The 21,152-nt window shown below is 29.1% G+C and overlaps 1 protein-coding gene and 1 long non-coding RNA gene across 2 annotated transcripts; both read right to left on the bottom strand.

Moving 5' to 3' along the window:
- Positions 1-3,663: 3,663 nt before the first annotated feature.
- On the bottom strand, positions 3,664-9,216 carry LOC109791451 (sodium/calcium exchanger NCL2). Its single transcript, XM_020350750.3, has 9 exons — positions 8,657-9,216; positions 8,116-8,313; positions 7,695-7,879; positions 7,364-7,509; positions 6,993-7,254; positions 6,013-6,161; positions 5,434-5,686; positions 5,039-5,320; positions 3,664-4,132 (listed from the first exon to the last, which is right to left on the bottom strand). Exons 1-9 carry the CDS (start codon positions 9,057-9,059, stop codon positions 3,884-3,886), a joined length of 2,127 nt encoding a protein of 708 aa, XP_020206339.1. The 5' UTR covers positions 9,060-9,216; the 3' UTR covers positions 3,664-3,883.
- Positions 9,217-13,909: 4,693 nt separating this feature from the next.
- Positions 13,910-17,139, bottom strand: LOC114915319 (uncharacterized). The gene is made up of 3 exons (XR_003803295.2): positions 16,825-17,139; positions 16,381-16,518; positions 13,910-14,221 (listed from the first exon to the last, which is right to left on the bottom strand). It is a non-coding gene; the product is annotated as an uncharacterized LOC114915319 (long non-coding RNA).
- Between the last annotated feature and the right edge of the window lie 4,013 nt (positions 17,140-21,152).

Genomic DNA, 21,152 nt, shown 5'->3' with positions numbered 1-21,152 from the left:
AACACCCTTAGAATAAAGCCATTTTGGATAGTCATGGCCAATATTAAAATCCACATATATAGTATTTGTAAAAGGTTTCATGAATAAGAATAACCAAGTTCTATGCGCTACATTTGATTTAAGGGGGACTACCATCACCACTCTGGGATCAGTGTATGGCTGAGTGAATTCTGCGAACTGATATCGATATGAAATTATTGTTACATCAATTACTGCATCGAAATACTGCTTCATGCATACGCAAGAAGATGTGGAAACAAGTGTCATTAGCCAGCATTATGAGAAAAGCTTATTGAAAGCTATATGTAAGTGTGACAATATTGCATTTAGGAATATACTATAATTATTTAATTCTTACTTTGAAATAAACTTGCTTCACCTAATTATCATGCGTCATTGAAAGGATAGAATTTGTGTGTCAATAATGAATCCCTGGATGGACAAGACTTGTAAAAGGGTCAGAAATGATCCACACATACCCTTTCTTAATCATGTTCAACTTGTTTACAGTTTCAAACAGGTTTATGGCCAAAGGAAGGGACATATTAATAGCAACAAAGACTCTGGAATGGCCAAAATATTGCTTATTTGTACACCTGCTTTGCTAAGAGATCTATATAGATGAGATAACATTCTTGTGGATGAAAAATTTCTATCATCATATATTATGTTAACATTGAACCATTCAAAGGAATGAACAATAGCTGCTACTGCTTTCATTTGCTTCAACTGATTTGGTGAGGTTTGAACAAGGAAGGGCCACTTCAGAGTTGACTAGTTTGAAGTTGTATCAGCTAGTTTCATGGGGTCATTTTGGCTACAAATCTCAGCCTCTAAATTTGTTCTTCCCATGTTTGGGGTCCTATAATTGCTTCCATGTATAGTTTCTCAATAAAATCTCTAGCTGCAAAACAATGGTGGAAATTGTTAACCATAGCTTCTTAAAAAGATTTGGATCAAGCACAAGAAAATCCCACTATATACAATCTTATTTTTCTGTGATCAATCTATTGCTGCAATGGCCAAAACATCAAGGTTTCATGGAAAAACAAAGCACGTGTAAATCAAATATCACTCTATTAGAGAAGAAGAAAACGAGGAAATGAAACTATTTCATTACAATTCAGAAAATAAAGTTGTTGACTCAAAGAAGTGGCTTAAAAGCTATTACTTATGTGTTTGAGAAAGTTTTAAAAATTAAATTATTTCAATAATCATTTATATGTATAATTAATTATTATTATTATTATTATCAATTATAATTGAAATAAATTTTTGTTTGAATAAATTTTTTAAAAAATAATTTTAAAATATTTAATTTTGTTTGAAAAAAAAAATCAATTTTATTATAGTAAATAAGCTTTAAAAAATTGTTAGAAAATAATTTTAAGTTTTTAGATTCATAAAAAACAACTTTTATTTTTAAGACGAAAAAAAACACAACTTATATATTTCAGCTAGTTTCTCAAACAACTAACTTATTCTACAAACAATTTTTTTATTCATCAAATCAATTGAAATTTGGAAGAAAAAAAAAACACGGAGAAGATTTATCACAATGTATTTTATTTCTCCAAGTATTACATGACTTCTGTTAAGTATCTTTTGTTTTATCATTAATTTATTACTTTTTCTTAAATATGATTGATTAAATTTATGAATAATTAACTTATAATATCAAATTTTATAAATCTACATAAACTTAAAGTCTATTAATCTGATTTTTAATATGTCACAACAAATTAATTACTGAATTACACTAATTTTAAAAATTTATTTTTTTAGTAATTTTGCATAGCATAATTAACAAAATATTTATTCTTGACAACGAGGATATTTCTTATTACTATATTTCATTTTTCTTTAACTATTTAATTTATATTTTAACTTTATGTATCCATCTAAAAAATCATGTATATTAAAATTTAGTCAAATTTTTAATTTCTCCAGTTTTTAAATTTCTGAATCTGTTCTAGTATATAAAATATCATGATGGAGAGCACACAGAGAATTTTTTTTCTTCCCTAATTTATTTTGAGTAAAATAAGTTAGCTTAGGCGGGGAATGAATCCAAGCACACCAGTAAGTTGGAAATTTAATATATTAAGGCTCTTGCACATGAAGCTAACGTCAACTTTAGTTTTCATCATTTTTCCACATAGAAATTAAGTTTTACAAGATTTCATATTGTAAAATGAATTATAATTACAAAATTAAAAATGTGTTGTGCATATGATATGAAATTATGAGGAGTGAGAAATATAAACCTGCAAGGGCAGCTTGAGCCATGTGAGTTCCTTATCTGTACAGCATAAGCAAAACTTTGATTGCTGTAATGAAAGAAATCATGCAATGCCATCTTAATAGCCACTGCTATCTCCTCTTTACCGTTGCGAGAGTTGTTGTCCGTAATAACTCCTACTGTGCCCGTGCCATCATCACCTCCTGCATTTCCTTATGCAAATTCTAGCATGCTCATAAAACAAAGGAGAAGAACACATGCATGTTGCCCATTATTGCAAACTATTAACATCCATGGACTAGTTGTTGTTCATCATCTATATTCCTTAATTAATTTATAAGCACAAGAATAGGCTAACAACCAATGGTTGTGCATTATGAGACATTATTATTTTCTAACAACTAAGTATTTGAAGGGTTATTGTTATTATGTTCTAGTGTGTTAATAAAAGGTAATGTAATGGTTAAGAGTTACCTTACTATAAATTATGATTAGAGTATTAATTCATGTTCCTGCCATACGCTCAAACACGATTTAGACAAAAAAAAAAGAGTACCAACTTATGAAGTTGAACCGAGAAATACAATACAATCTCTTTAGGTTTTAGTGTTCTTTTTAAAATTTTCTGACAAAGTAGTATTAGAACTTAGGTTCTCAAAATTGAGAGAAAAACTTAGTAAGTTGAGAGATACCCTTAGTGACTCAAAATATGAAAAACAATGCTTTAAATTTGATTTAATCCCCTCATCTTACTAATGAAAATCATGAAAATTAGTGTTATTGTATATTTTGCTAGGTTCACAACATGCTTAGGAGGTTGTAGAGAAAGGTTATACCCAACCTAAAAATGAGGTTACTTTATTTCCAAATAAGAATGAGATTTTGTTGAAGAAATAGAAGGATCAACAATCACTTATGTACATCTATCAATGTTTAAATCAAATCATGTTTGAAATGGTGTCCAATCCTTTCTCCAAAAAAGCTCGAGAGATATAAGAAGTTAATGAGTTTAACACAATGATAATGATCACAATATTAATTTTTAATTTTAGAGGAATAAAAGGTTAAAAAAAAAAATTAAGGAACAAAAATTGAAACTCACTAATTTTACGGAACTAAAAACAGTTAAAAATATAGTAACAAAATGTTCAAGATTTGGTGGTAAAATTAAAATACTCATATTCATGTGTATATTTAAAAAGTATAATCGCAAAATTTAATTTTAAAATAATATACAATGTATTACTTAAAAGATTAATTAAGCAAGAAACAATTTGCATAATTTTTTTTTATACAATTTTAATGTCTATATTACTACTTCTAATTTGAACGGATATCAACTTTTTACTTTTCATATTTTTATATATATTAAGATAGATTACTCGTAAAATCGACTACAATAGAAGAAGCACTGTGATAAGTTAAACAAAAACAGAAGTTCCATAACCACCAAAGATTTTGATGTGATTGAAGATTCACAAGAGAGAAAGGTCAAACGAACGGGTCTATTATTGTTTGACACTCTTTTGACTTTTCCTTGTATCCAATAATAATGTATATCTGAATTCGTTTTCCATCAAGGCATGAAAGACCCCATTAGCACACAACATTCAGCATGATCCACATGCATCCAAAATGTCACTAAACATAATTGAGAACATCTTTGAGAACAAAGACCAATAGCAATGCTATTAGGTACATGAGGTATGCAGGGAAGGATGTCCAAAGAGGAAAAGTGGGCCGAAAGCAAGCAGTGAGGCCCATTACAGCACAAACTATTGCCACAATTAGCACATCAGCTGAGAATTCCCAAGTGATCTCACGCATGTATATCAGAATAGAGATCACCACAAAGCCAAGAATGTTGTTCATGAACACTGCTCCATAAATCTGCATTCACCCAACAACTCTTCATATAACTATATAGTTATATGCATGAAGCAGCTATACTTTAATTTGTTTCACGTACGTATACAACATCAATACTCTTGGTTCACGAATACATGTGTAAAGTATTCGTGTCTTTAAAAAATGCTATGAAAATCCAATATAGAGACATATTATTATGTATAAGATAGAAACATAACCAAAAATGGAATTTGTCCTTTCTATAAATTATTTCAAGAAGGGAATGAGATTGATATTATTTCCATTTGTTGCTAATATGAAGTGATTTATGATGAGAGCATTTATAATTTTTAGGCTTAATTATATTTTTTTGCCACTCATTTCATGAATTTCGCCATCAAGCTTTTGAAATTGTGCATTTTGTCATATAACTTTCAAAAAATTCTCATGTTGTCACCTCATTAATTAGTGACACCTTATTAATTTTTTATGTTTACTATTGACATGACACATTAATTACTTATGTAATATATCACCGGTTGACATGACATATAGTACTAACATAATATAATGTGACTTGTTAGTCGTCAACATAATATGTCTGCTATCAACATGTCGTGACAACGGTCAACGTGCCAAATTAATAATTAACTAAATGACAGATAATCAACTAACGAGATATCAAAAACAGATAAGGTATGGAAATTGAGTGGCACAATGTACAATGAAGCCTAATTTTTATTTTGTGTTTAGTAATGTTCAAAAGGTATGATCTTAATTTTGATTTGTGGAATTTTATAATATTTAATTGTATATCATAAACGTATTGCATCGTATATATATTTAGGATAATAGTGTATGGTATCGAATATGTATTGTATCTGTGCATCACCTTAGTTACAGAGTGTAGAAGTGAAAGTGTGAGAGGAAGATGATGTGATGACTAACCTCATACATTGTCTGAGAAGTATTGCTGCTCTTCTTATGGCTAGCTTCTTTGATTGCTGAGGTTGCTTCTCTAAAATTTGTGGCGAAGGGGACTAAAATGAATGAGATGAAAAATGATGAAATTCCTGCAGCTTCAGAGAATTTTCGGACACTTGCTATTAAGGGCTCTGCAAGTAGAGACAGTATAGTAATTCCCAGCACCACATATGCTATGGCCGTCAACCATGCAGATGCTCCTTTGGTTTGATTTTCTTCCATTACCCTTTCAACATCTTCCCAGGTCTAACACAATCATTTCAAAGGCCATGTGTAAATTTATGTTGTTCATTAAGTGTTTGGCCTAAAAGAAAGAAGAAAATGAGATCTTTTTTTTAGTAAAGGAATAGTGGAAATACTTGATGAATTTCCTGAGATGAAGATTTTGACTTGGCAGCTTCGCTGGAATTTGAGTTCATCCATTTTGCAAAACCTTCAATAAATTCGGTCTCACTAATTTCATCGTCTCGGTTTAGATCAAGATCTTGAACAAGTTTTGAAACCGCCTCCTCAGCATCTACAACCTTGCCAAACTGGATGCCCTTGACTACTTTTTCCAATTCAGATCTTGAAACGTGATTATCGTGGTTGACATCAATTTCCTCAAACAACCTGTAGCATCAGTTTCCACAGAACAGGTCAAAATAGTGAAAAACATATACCATTTTGTTGTGTCATTAGAGCTTATTTGGATGCAGTCCAAAAGAAGAGTTTCTCTACTAAAAATAACGAGTATGGAGAAACTCAAAAAAATTTCTATACTTAAATACTAACATGCTCTTAATATACATCCAAATCTTATCAACTTCAGATTTTGAACCTTTAATATCTATGAATATGATATTCGGTTCTTGTCACATAGTTGCAGTAAATGAATATCTAATTAATTTATCTGTACTATTTAATAGTGGATATGACAAACAAGATCAATCGTGGACCTTCTGATAGCGTCTTTGTCAGGCGTGCCATCATCTTGGCGCAGCTTACCAACCATATCATTCTGAGCATGCTTTAAGACTTCAGATATAAGATGTCCCTTCAACTCACGTTCCTTTCTCACATGTTCAATCCATGGCTTGATAAAAGTCTGTTCAGAATAAAACAATAAGCATCTGCTTAGATAGTGGCGTGGAAAAAACTAGGGATGAAAGGAAAGAAATCAAAACCAATTGCAAAGCATGTCCCAAGTACTAATAAAATCCTGCATTTTATTTCCGGAATGAAAAACTCACTTGAGAAGTCCTAATGGCTGTCCCAAACTAGAGCATTCAAAATGTAATTTCCTGTATCTCAATCCTAAGGTTGGGTTATGTACACATGTAACAGAATCCCAAGATTTTCAGGATAGTCACTGAAAATTTGGAAATAACGTACTCTGGATTTTAATATGTGCATATTATTAAGTAAATCATCCATTACATGTTGTCATGTTGATTGAATACCAACATGCTTACCGACGTAACCAAATTGGGTGCATGGGAGCAATATTGGTCCAGACAATAAGGACCTTGTCGGCCTAGGAGAGACTAGTAAGTCAGCCTGGAGGTGGTTGGCCACTTGGCCCATGGAACTCTGTCTTTAACCAGGAGGGTATAAATATGTTGTGATAAACAAGTCCCACATTGATAAAATAAGATAAAAAAAATAACAACTTATAAAGTCCACACATACTCCAATAATTGAGAGATTTTTTGGGTAATAACCAAATGTAAAATCGTGAGGATTTAAGTCCAAAACAGACAATATTTCATTATTGTGAAGTTGTGTGTAAAATAACCTTATAAAAATAATCCTTATAAAATATCCTCTTATACAAATAGTCAAATACCATAAAATAACCCCATCGAAATAACAATAGATTTTACAAGGAAATTATAATGTGTGGCAATCAAGTCACATGGTGCATCACATTACATACCTGATACATTTTGTTCAGAGATTCTTTGGGGAGGTACTTCCTATCCAAAGCATGCTTGCTTTGGTTAATGTATTCTGTTAAGCCAGTGACAAACTCTTCCTTGGTTATAATTTGGTCACCATTTCGGTCAAAAACTTTTAACATGTCTGCAATCTGTTCCTCTTTGATGTTTGTGTCATTTAATTTGTTCCCAAACAACAGATCTCTTATATCAGAAGCTAATATGTCCTTGCCCCCACGTTGACTAATTTCATGATACAGCCTGAATTACAAGTATTATCGGTTATGTACACAATAACTGTTTAGATTTTAAATAACTAAGAAAATAGCAGTTTAATCTGGTAAGAAATGTTTCATGAAACCTCACTCACCCACTTATGGCATTTACATTGGGAGTCCCATCCTCGGTGAGGATCTTTTGCAGAGTTTGTTTTTCAACGCGTTGAAAAATTCTTAATATTAAGTCATCATGTTTGATATACTCCAGCCTTGTTTTTTCTATCTGAGGTTTAAAGACCTGCAGATTCATTGGTGAAAAATGAGAATGCAATTTGGCATGCATTGGAAAAAATCAAATAAGAGACTCCTAAAAGTCTGAACCTATTATAGTGTGTAATTGTTTAGTTCTTTCTTATCTAACAATTAGACAAAGCAGTTTTAGGACCAACTCAGCAAATAGAAAGTGTTGAATGGATGAGAAACCTGGTAAATGAAGTATGAGACAAGAAAAGCAACAGCAACTATGAGAGCAACCATCAAGGTCACATTGCGTGGTGTAGAAGAGAAGTGGAACAAATTGGGAATCTGCATTATGATGAGTGGAATAACTGAGAAAACCATGATTCTTGCCATCTTTCTAGTATCTACATCCATAGTGATACCATAACCTATAAATTCATCAAAAAGAGACTGTAAATGAAGGGAATGAGCTCACATTAAACATAAAGTCAAACAAATATAAAGGAGTTAAGGCAATGCTAATGATGAATTTGAAACTCCAAAAAGTATCAACTGCAATGGTTTGTTTTTAAATGAAGCGAATTAATGTTCATTGGCTTGTAATAGAGCCTGGGGGAAAAACAATTTAAAGGGCTCAAATACAGAGGAAGAATCAAAAGCAGACCAGTTAGTGATTCTTTTATTCCTACAGTTGATGAATTTGAGGCACCAGAGTCGGAATCATTTTTCAACTTTTGCTTGCCAATGATAACACAGGTTCCCCACACTACTGTCAGAAGCAAGATGGATGATCCAGCCAACAAACCAACACCAGTGGAAGCAGACTCTTGTGCACTCTCCTTGTCGCTGGAAAGTCCAGTAACTGATAACAAACAAGAACCCAAGACAAAATAATTATTAGGATAGGGTATGTTTCTAGTAAGTGCTATATATGATAATATACAATTTTTTTAATCATTAAATCAATGATATGAAGTATTTACCGACTTTATTGCTTAATTTTTTATTAAGTATTTTTCATTCACAAGATTAAAACTCAAGATCTTACTAAAAGACTTCATTGTAATCCAGACTACAAGTTGGTCTGTGATAATCCCTAAAATAACTAAAAATCTAAGCAATTTAACCACATACAGCTAATTTCAGCTAAGTCTCCTGATAGGTTTAAAAGGCTTTAAAATTTAAAAGAAAAAGTAGAAGCATACCAAGAAGAATTAAGGACTCGGGAAGGGCACCAAGAACATCAAAGGCACTAGCACCAAAAACACCAGGGCCAAGAATCTTGAAGATTTGCTCACCCCCAGAAGCCAAATATGATTCTCCATGGAACAACAAGTACTCATAAACCAAAATGAGGAAGAGATGGCCAAGGATGTTGTTGGAACATGGCAAGAATCCGTACATTTGCTTACAGTAGTCCTCAGGAGAAGAAGAACCAACCCTTTGGTCTTTGAGTTGCAGATAAGAGTAAGACTCTTGTGGTTGAACATCATCAACCCCATCAGAAACACTAGGGCGAAGAGAACGGCATTCAACCTGAACTTGAAGTGCTACTACAAAAGCAAAGAAAGTGAAGCATGCTGTTGCTGCCTTTGACATGGTTCTCATCTCGAAGAAACTGAACTAGAGAGAATTTGAAGCTGTTGAAATGCTTCAGCCCTCAAGTGGCTTTAAGTTATGCTTGCATGGTCAATTTCTGCTAGGCCAGATGAGGGTTGAGGATTCACAATCCAACAAACATCACGTGGATTATTAATTATAATTCTTAAAATGAGGGCCTTTAAAATTGTTAATTATGAAAGTGTCTGTTTTCCATGGTGCTTCATTATTTAATAATCATTATCAAAAAAACACAACTTTATTCCAAAATGCTCGGTGTCCATCCAAATATATAGAACATATTCTATACAGTGCCAGACACTTGTATCCTCAGCAAATATCTAGATCCCGGGATGACAATAACTACCTTGGACATTTTTAATGTGTGTTCTGTATTGCAAAAAATGATTGTAATTTTTTTTTTATAATGTTACAATCAATTTTTGTAATACTCTTTTTTTAGGAAAATTTGCATTCATCTCTCTTCATATATGAATAAATGACGTACACATTTTCTCTAATTTTTAAAATATTGTCATTAGTCAAAGTGACAAAAAGAGAAAAATAGATGTAAAAAATTTAAAATTAGAAATTATAGAAATTTTAGGATATTGTTTATAAATTTGATATTTTTATTGTATTTTTACAACACTAATTTAGGAAATTTTCAGCTAAATTGCAGTTTTTTTTTGTCAATTTATAATTTTGATCTTTCTATTTTAAAATAAAAATATTTAATTTTTAATTTTAAAAATATGAAATTTTGATCTTTCTATCAAATTAACATCTATTAATCGTTAAATTTTATCATTTATTCAGTCTCAAGTGATAAGACATTTAAAAATAGAAAAAAATTAAATAATCATACAAATAAAATTTATTAATAAAATAAATATTAATCACCGGTTAAAATATATAAATAAAGTTTTTTATGTTATTTTTTTATTTTATTTTTATCTCTAAATCTTCATCATTAAATATCATTTCACTTAAATAATGATAAGTTACTGAATAACATCAAAATTTAATAATTTACAAGCATCAAAATAATAATATGATCAAAATTTTATATTTTTTATAAAATATTTTTATTTTAAAATAGAGATCGCAAAATTAAAAATTGATAAAATAAAATGATGTAAAGTGTAATTTAATCGATAATTTTATTTTTTTTTTATCATTGATGAGAAGAATGAATGCAGGAAATTAGAAATTAGAAAACCACTTATACTGTATTATCTTTTTATGCATGCTGATAAATTAGAAAGAGAGTATGCATGCATTTTACACGTGCTGGACTGAACAAAAGACATTGATTGAGCTTTGCAAATGCCTCAAAAGGTTGTTGTGGATTTGGAGTCGTACGAACATCGTCTGAACTGTTTTAATTCTAAAGTGAAAATGATGTGCTATATATATGACTACATTGTGGGAAATTATTAGATTTTAAATTTCATTAAAATATATTAATAGTGTAAAATTATTTAATTGTAGTATTATTTTGTTTTACACTTACTAATAAAAGTTTTAAAAAAATGACACAATAATTATTTTATAGTTAATCTTTTTTATTAAAAATAATGTAATAACACAATAATTATTTTTTAAATAATATCATTAGAGATACATTTAAAAAATACGTAATATTGATTCTATATTTTAAGACTTATTTTTTCTTCAAACATGATACATAATATGGGATGACATGAGTAATATATATAATATATATACTCTCTTTAGACTCATATATAAAAAAAATATATTTAAAATTTTTGGATTTAAATATTGTTCTAATCGTAAGTCTGTTAACATTATAAACGTTCGGGGTATTGTGTGCTTTAACATTCGTTAGATCGTCATAGTTTTATCTTGAAAATGTGTCTTCGTTGATTAAAAAAGAGAGATCTTTATAAATTATCTTTAATTTCGGTTTTTAAGCGACGTAAAACTTTTAAATATATCGAAATAAATATTAAAAAATAAACTAATTTAACCTTATTTAATGTTATCATTTCAAAAATACCCCTTAAATTAATTGTAATTTCTATTTCTAATAAATATTTCAAGGGTAGTTTAGAAGTAAAGTTTAATTTTTTATATGAAATCAATAAAATTGAATAAACTTAACTAATTTCCTAAATATGTGTGAATTTATACATTTTTACTTACATATGAATCGAGAGGGAATATGTACAGACACATAAATATAGAATGATAGTTAAAAATGTATTTAATTTTCATGATTTTAAATAAAATATATATTATATGTACTAAAATGTATATCCTTAATCACAATAATTGTAAATAGTATTTTCATTTATCGTCTTAAAGATATTTTTGGATTAAAAAAATTAAATAAAGTTGAGTTAGTTAAATTTTGTTTATATTTTGATTCAACCATTTTCAATGACTTAATTGGTAGGATTTTTTTTTTTATAAAAATTTATTAATAAAGTATATATTAATTTTTATAATAAATTCTCTAAGTTATTGGTGACATATAAAAATGATTTTTTTAAAATTTTAAAAAGTAATTATAATTTTTTTAAAATTGAATATTCATGTATTTGTTAAATAAAATTTGATTTTTTAATTGGCTCCTAAAATCTAACCCTAACCCCGTCCTCTTTTATATATATATATATATATAAAATATAATATAATAAGATTGTTTATTTATGTAATAATTACTTTAAAATTTGTATTCAATATGGTTTTTAATTGGTTAACGATATGAAAATCCTTACATTCGTAACATGTAGAAAAAAAACTCTTAGATTTTCAAATAAAAATTAAGTATAAAATAAATCTACGTGTAAGAATTATTTTTTTTTGTGAAATACATATAATATTTGCATAAGTTATAATGTATAGCTAAATTAAATGTTGTTTGAGAGGGAAAATTATAAATTTTTACTAGTACTCAGATCAATAAATAAAATTTAAATTAAATTAGATATTATTAAATTTTGATTAATTAATAAGTAATGATATTTGGTTTTAAAATTTTAAGATGTTAGTCAATGTGGTAATTATAATGTCTAGTCCGGGGTCTTTTTTTTTTTTTTTTTTTTTTGATAGAGTCCGGGTCTACTATTTTCTATATGAAAAAAAAAATGTAATATTTTTTTAGAAACGTACAATATTGTATAGGTCGGCTGTGTAGATAGATGTGCATTATATAGTGCGTTAAATTGGTGTTGTTGAAGGCTAGTTGTATGTCTTTCAATTTGATCCCATTTAATGTTTTAGGTCGATCAAGCTGTTTCTAGGTAGTGTTTGGTCTGATTTGATTTTATTTCAAAGAAAAGTTGGATAAAATTATTTGATATAAAAGTTTTAAACAAAATAAATAATTTATAGGAATAATGAGTATTTAGAAAATTAGTGCCTATATATGGGCTATGCATGGGACAAATAATGTGTAAGGAAGTAATATTTTTTTATATATTTTTAAAGAATTAAAATTAAAACTTGGAAAATAATAATAAAAGTTATATATATATATAATTATTTTCGATTTTCTTATAGTTATTTTCAAGTTAATAATATATTAAATAATGGTTAAAAACTCTTAACTCTCAAATAAATAGTTGAAAATCACAATCAAAACATAATATCATAATATTTGATAAAACAAAGAGCTAATTGTAGATAATATCGATCTACATTAAAAACACATTATGTGCGATGCCAATTTTAACAGAAAAGGAAGCAAGTGTCCTACCATAATCTAAAGTTAGAAATTTGATTATTAAAAAATTTGAAAAAACAACTATTTGTATTCTCACCTCTACTCCATCCAAAAAAAAAATCTTATGTAAACTATTTTGTTGAAAAATATGCAGAACGAAGGCAAAACTTCTTAATTTTATACTTTAATTTGTTATACTAATAGTCAGAAACAAACTTCACAACCAAAAAGAAGAACAAAAAATTAAGAAAAGAAGGTAGAAGCAAAATAAGTATATTTTAATTGATTTTATTAGAATGAAATAATTCAAATATTAATCAAAACAAAAGAAAACCACTAGCCCATGTTGATATATCATAACTATAACAATCTAACTTATTATAAGTAATAAATGGAACAGTCATGATGCATAATTATCTTAAACAACATATTGGATAAATTACTAAAACTTTAAATTTCATTAGTCATTTTGGTCCCCATTCTCCAAGATAATAACAATGTGAGTTAGCGTGTGACTTGGCGCATTATGTGCTATATTAATTGGCAGTCACATGAAATGCTACATGGATGAACACCAAATGACAAGATATCAAGGGTCAAAATATCAGTAAAGTATGTAATAAAATGGTATCTAGGAAATTAATAGTGTAAGGGATCTTAATTGTATCATCTAACCCACTTAATAAACTTAATAAGTCTAGTTCAGTTCCCGGCTCCTACAAATTTATGAAATTATTTAGAGACTAAAAAGATAATAAATTGTATATGTTAAGGTTAAAATGATGATAATATTTTTTATTTCAATTTAATTATGTAACAGTTAATTATTGTATGTGTATGTTTAGATTAACATTGAAAAGTTATACTTCATGTAAAATACTTTAAATGGTAAAGCAACTATATTTATGGATGGAAAAAAAAAAATATAAATTTTATGTTTAACACGACGTTTCTCTAAACAAATCCATCCTGTATTTGAATTTTAAATTTTTTATTTTGAAATAAATTACTTCATCGTGATCTAAACAAATCCATCTTGTATTTGAATTAATTTTTTTTTAAATAAATTACTTTGTGATCTGATTTGAGGAATTAGTCAATTATTGTTATATGTAAATACCCTGATATCGATTAAAATATTGAAACATTACAAGTACAAACCCCGTTAGAACTTGGATCAATAAAAGAATAATAATCCTCACATATCACGTGAGTCATCCAATATAAGTCATTTGTTATATAAATATGATGTTTGATATCATACCAGTGATATCATCGTATAATAAATGTGATATATAATATGAGAACTTAAAGATGAATAAGAGCCTCTCCTAGCTTATCCAGAACATGTACTGTGGTTCTATTCATGGATTTGTCCACACTGCAATTCTGTCCATACGAGAACGATGTCTTGTCTTCATTCACTTCGCTTCTTTGTCCACTTCTGGTTGGAATAAGGATTCATAGATTTTTTTTTCTTGTTACAGACAAAAATGTAGGATCAATTTTCGGTAAAAATACGAGTGAATAACTTTTTTCATTTTTTTTTTCTGCTCTACTTTTATCAATACTTACACATGTAGTATATTTGGAATAAAATATCTTAGTAGGAATTTATTTGGTTGATAAGTGAAGTTTTTTTTTTTTTGGTGAATAGTGAAGTTTTTTTTTTTTTGGTGAATAGTGAAGTTTTGGTTCGGGAAGTTATCAAACTGAAGTTGATGATTTCAATCTAAAAACCTTTGTTTTTTTTTTACCGTTGATTTGGTTTTAAATTTTTTTGAGGGTATAGAAATAGAGGTTTAATCAAATTGTCAGAATTTAACTTGGTTATAGTTTAAATTTGATTTGCATTTTAATTTAAATTGACATTCTAACGAATAAATTAATGTAAGCATTCTAACGAATTAATTAATTTAAAAAGGTAACTCTATGTAATGTATATCAAACATGATAATTAACGATTTCTATGTTCGAACATTACAATCTTTCCTATTCATTAAAATTGTAGTAATATGGGAGTTTTCAATGTTTAATTTAATTATATAATTAATTATTGATTGTAGTTAGTATTGTTGTTTTAGTGCTCTAGAGTCAATGAATTTTAAGAGTTGGATTCTCTTTAAGTAATTGAGTCAAAATTAAGTTAGTTTAATTTAATGGATGATATATAAATTTTTTTTAAGACGTGAATCTCATAAATATTTATATTGTAAGAAATCTTAGATAGAAGCTAGTAAGAAATTCTCTTAAACTTGAGTGAATTTTTTCCTCTTTTTCTATTTAAACCCTCCTCCTATCTTCCTTGTAGTTAATAAAGACTTGTTAAGTGAGTGATTCGAAGCTTACGAATCCTAGAAACCCTAAGTCGGAAAGTCATACGGAGTTGATTCTTCTTTTTTCCTCTTCTTGGTTCAGATTAACAAGAGGTAAGAGAAGTTTTGTGATGAATCATTATTGATGCATGTTGCTTGTTAATGTTTGAGTCACTCTAATTGTAGTTGAAATCAGATTGAATATAAGAGGTGATGATTGATGAGTTATGGTTGATAAAACAAAGAGCTAATTGTAGATACGAAATGATATCGATCTACATTAAGAACAACTTGGTGACGTTAAGCCCTAGAGGTGTGGTGTCCAACGTGATCAAGTTAGTGAATCACTACCTAAATGATGTTGGGTATAGGTTGAGTGGTGTCTGGCGTGAGTTTAGTAGAAACTCTTTGCCTGAGTGAGGTTGGGCATGGATTTTGTCATGTCAAGTACGAGAGACTCAGAAGTTCTTTATCTTATCCACCTCAGGTGCAAGCGGATTGACACTGGATATGGACAAGACAGAAAACCCGCTATTTCAGTAGCGTCGGACGCTTAAAGAGTGGTGTCAAGTGTAAAATGTTGAAATGAAGCATGATGTTCTAAGTTATTTTCATGTTGAAGTATGATGAATTTTTTTATTTGAATGCTGATATATGATGATGTTTTAAAGTTGTCTATCATGATAATTGATGAAGTTGATTAAGTTGTAAGATGTTGATGTTTTAAGTTGTATGTTAGTAGATGATGATGTTGTATAGTCGTATGATGTTATAGTTGATTAAGTTGTTAAGATGTTAGACATGTGGTGAAAATACATATCTTTTCTAAAATAAATAAAAATTAGAGGAGAATAAAAGTTGTTTTATAAAGATCAAATTCAATTCAAAATGATATTTTTGTTGCCTACCAATTAAATATGGTCTATGCATCATAAAATTCCACGAGGGAAAAATCTAACGTACTAATTACTATTTTTCAAAATTCAACGGTTAAAACTCATCATACAAGCATAGAGTAGAATCTTATAACTACAAAACTCACTTAAGCACTTTCCAGCAAACACTAAATATATCAAGCAAAGTGAATTTTGAAACCTGCCCTTAAATTGTTACTTTAATCTTTTTTATCTAACGCTTGTTAACATTATTGAACACTTCGGATTCTTTTATATTATAAGAGAACACCACACCTATCATATTTATTTTAGTTTTATTTTTTGTTGCCTACCAATTAAACATGGTCTATGCATCATAAAATTCCACAAGGGAAAAATCTAACGTACTAATTACTATTTTACTAATTAATATTTAGATGACTTACCTCTACACGGTTCTATACATCACAATGTTCGGAGCAGCAGGGATAAGGCCATGCGTGTCATCTTTTGGAGTAGACCAGTTTGATGAAAGAAGCAAAAACTACAAGGCAAACCTAGACAGATTCTTCAACTTCTTCTATCTGTCAGTGACCATAGGGATAAAATATAAGTTGCAGAGACATTAAAATTCTGAGACTATTCATGTAAAATATAAGTTGGTTCTAATATAAAAGCATACACAAATGGGATAACATCAATAAAGAAAAATACACAAGTTAGATAAAATGCATGTGGATTTACTATTTACTAATTTTGGCAGCTTCGATGTATTTTTGAATGAAATCAGCTTGCTACTAATTTGACTTTATATCTAATTTTGACTTTGTGCAAAGCAACCATGAATTGTAGTTAACCCTAATCCATAAAGACACATAAAAAAAAGGAACCTTAAAGGGGGAAATATTCAAAGGTGTCGATGGTGATCCTTCTGATGAATTCCCTCAACTCTTCGGTGATGCCAAAAGTGTTGAGATCGACGTCGTTTCTGAAATAATGTTGGGGCAAATGCTTGGAAGCTTTGTTATCCTGGGATTGTTTCACTGCTTCTTCCGCAAAGCTTCGGGCTCTGTTCCTTTGTTTCTTCAACCCCGTCCCGTTCGAAACACCGTCGTTGAGAGGTTGCACGCTGAGAGGCTGATGTGAATCCAGCCGGGTAAAATTGAAGACTAACAAGCCCAAAGTCATATGATAAAGAAGAAGGATTAATGGTAGAATTTAAGTAGTTTGGGGGTGAATAATTAAATAAGTCCATTATCTTATTTTTTTAATGTAATTTTCATTTTATTTTATTTTATTAAATAAATCTGATGGTTTCGTTGCCTTTTAGGTTGCTAAGGAGAAATAAATGCTAGTGGAAATTAGTGGAAATTTATTGCTTAGTTAGTGGGCTAGTGAAGAGTCAATATTAATTGTTAGTGAAAATTTATGTCATCTTGTCCATCTAAGCTTATAAATAGGAACCTTTTGTAAAAATTTTAGAAGAAGAAGAGAAAATGAATTATTCATAATTTGGATATTTTTCCAATTGAGGGAATTTTCTCTCTCTAGGTTCTTAGGAACTACTTTTGATTCTTATCTTTGAATTTCCTAATTCAAAGTGGCGAATCTTCCTCAACTTATCAATCTTTAAGGATTGTGGCGTTGTTCTTCCATTTCTTACCTCAATCCATATTTTTTTTCTTTTAATTTCTTAATTATGAGCATTCCGACCTAGATAGATCTATAAAACGAATCCATCCCTCTGGGTTCTTATTAGAGGCTGAGAGGTCACAAGAGGTTCCACCATCGCTGAGAATTGAGAGAGAACACGACGACTGCACGAGAGGTTGAGAGCTTTTGAGAACTGAGAGAGGGAACAAGGGTTGTGGCTAGGAGACTGAACGGCGCGCATGAATTGAGAGCGAAGGCGCGAATTTTGGGTCTCCATCTAAGTCGATTTTACACAAAAACTGTTGTAGATCACTTAACATCTAAGTCGATTTTACTAAAAATCGTCATAGATATATTTGTGTAGGCTATTCTACTACGGGTATTGACTAAACCGTCGTAGATAATGTTTCTTTTATTTACAAAAATGTCACCGTATCTTATTCTACATCGTTTTTTAGTAAACCGTCTTAGATTGAGCGACTTAGATTATTCTTTTTGTAGTAGTGATGTTACGGTGCTTGGAAAGCTCAAGTTGGCTTCTGGATGGTAATTGTTTTAAGTTTCTCCTCTAGATGTTATGTGGTATTTGTATGTGGGAAAGGTCAAGACATACATGTGTAAAACAACCAACCAAGTAAAATACAAAGGCGGGGACTTTGTTCCTAACCGAGTATTGGAAAGGCATAGTATTTGAAGGGTAGTTAGTAGCTAATCTCATAGGTGGCTTAGTGTTGCAAGTTAAAGTCGTGTTAGGCTCATACTCAAACTATTTTACTCTGACAGTAGTACCAGACTTCCTAGTTTAAGTGGAAAAACCTGAGAAATCAAATTAAGTTGTTAAACATGTTTTCTATGAGGCCTAAAATTGTCTATACCTGACCTAGTTGAGATAGGTCAAATGTTGTGATTCAGTAGGATTTAGCCACTTAAATTGCTCATCTCTACTATAAGAGATCTCTTTAATTGATATGTGTGATGATGCATTAATTGAATATTGTTGATGATTAGGAATGTAATTAGTTGAAGTTGGTTGTGTAGTACTCAATGATAAATGGAAGTTGTATGTTGCTACTTAGTTGATTCAAGTTGTTACTCAATATTGTTATTATATATTAATTTTTTAACAAGCTTACCCTTCTTTTCTTGTGGTTAAAACTATAATGATCATACTTTTTCGCAACCGAGATCGCAACGGGACGACGAATATAAAATTTAGAACAATGAAGTTGCCACTAATGTTTATTTTTAAGGAAAAAAACATTAAAAAAACCACAAAGTAGAAAATGGTCTACAAAAATTAAATTTTCGAGTTCGGGAGTCGATTACGTGTAAGGAAAGTATTAGCACCTTACAACATTCGTCCTAAGACGATTACCTTTAATTAATTAAACAAATTATTTATATTTTATATAATATTTATCTCACCTTAGATTAATTGAGATAAATTAAAATTAACTATAACAATCAAATGTATTTTATTTAACTAGTACATTTATTTTATAAAAATCAGAATTATTATATAAAAAAGATAATATTATTATTTTTTTGGCTCGATAAGATTTATTTATTACTCCTACGTATCTCCACATGTAATGGAGAATCAAAGTCACGTAATTCTTTGTAAAAAATATTTGTGTGTTAATATATTTAATTAAATGTTATTTTTTATTAGATTTAAGATTCATGAACTGTCTCAGCTCATTCACCTTAAAATATAAAATTGACTGAGGTGTACACCAAAGTCAATTCAACAAAATATTTAATTTTAATTATAATTATTGTCATCGATATTATTATTACTATGGTACATACTTAGAAGATTTTGGTTGGATATTTTTATTTTGGAGAAAAAAATTAAAGATATCACAACTTGTATCTTAAATTCAAAGGTTAAAAAGATGTCAGATCTAAATAACCATTCCTCCAATAAATTTTTGATATAGTGACTTAAAATATTTATATTGAATATTGTGATAATACCTTTGGATATTTAATTATATTTTGAATTTAAATAAGGACTTTAAGGTAACAAATTGTCACAACTTACACCTTTAAACCCTAGAATCAAGAAAATGTTACATTCAATTATTCATCTTTTAAATGTGTTTATTATAATTTGATTAAATTACAGATATTAGTCTTAACTTTCATCAAGTGCTTTATTCTAAAAGACTTAGAACCTCAAAACTGTCACAACTTGTGTTCTAAGAATTTAAGGTCAAAGAGATGTTACACCAAATTAACCATATTTTAAATTTTGAATATTAATTATTTTGTCATTAATCAATAAAAATATTTAAATTGTTTTTAGTATTTTTATCTTATAGTAAATATATAATTAATACCATTATAAGTATAAAAGTAAAATACAAACAACGCACTTATTTTAACAAAGCTTCATTCATCTAGATTTTTTTTATATATGCAGACCAAATAATAATATTAAACAAGATCATCTTCAAGGATAGTAAATTCATATATATTGCAGTGAAAGTAAGAGGCAAAAGCTAACGTAAAAAATAAAATTTACAAGTAGGAAGCATGCGTAACACTATTAATGGCAAAAAGGAAAAATGAAAACAAATGACATACATATATATGATGTGAACGTAGAACACAGAGGATACAACAAAATAATATTAAATTATATCAAATCATGTTGTAAGAGGCAAAAGCTAACGTAAAAAAATAAAATTTGCAAGCGAGAAGCATGCATAACGCTATTAATGGAAAAAAAGAAAAATGAAAACAAGTAACATATATATATATATATATATATATATATATATATATATATATATATATATATATATATATATATATATATATATATATATGATGTGAACGTAGAACGTAGAAGCTACAACAAAACAATATTAAACTATATCAAATCATGCTTTTATTCTTATAATATAATTAAGAAAAGGGGATGGGAGCTCATGATGATAGAGACCTGTTTGTGACAAAAGTGTTTATGATAGTTTCATTTGATGGGTACTTGCTTGTAGGTTCGAGGTGGGTACTGCTGGTATGAGGTTGGCGCACAGTGTAAGGGCTGATTTCCTCAAGAGTGTTTACATGGTCTTTCTTCAATGGCACATCATCGATGGTATGTGCACTGATTGGACATTTCCGTTTCTTTTCTATGGTTCCACCTGTGCGAGAGGTTTAAAATTTTTTACAGCATTCCCCCAAAGAAAGTCCTCCCTTATTCTTATATTCTCTCATTTATAGAAAAAAACGTATAGAAGGTCAAAGCATGCTGCCAAAAAGTGACAGCTAGCTTAGTTTGCAGTTCCAAGAATCACTTTACGCGCATGACACTAGAGCCATATTTTTTACACTAACATAGAAACCGTAAAAGATAAGGAAAAAAATTCATACTAGCTACAAAAGGTATTTGTTGATACAGAGGAAGATTTGGCTTCCTTATTCTTTGTCTTTTTTTTATTCTCTTGTATATATATTATTAGAGTTTAAATCTGGTTTGTAAAATATTTTATTATTGAATCATTGACTTGAAAACTTTGAGAAAGAAATTAGTGGAAAGATTAATGGAATAAAA

The sequence above is a fragment of the Cajanus cajan genome, chromosome 10 (genome assembly GCF_000230855.2).
Source record: "Cajanus cajan strain Asha chromosome 10, NIPB_CcT2T_4, whole genome shotgun sequence".
Taxonomy (NCBI): Eukaryota; Viridiplantae; Streptophyta; class Magnoliopsida; order Fabales; family Fabaceae; genus Cajanus; species Cajanus cajan.
Note: the sequence above shows the minus strand (reverse complement) of the source record. Positions and strands in the feature narration are given on the sequence as shown.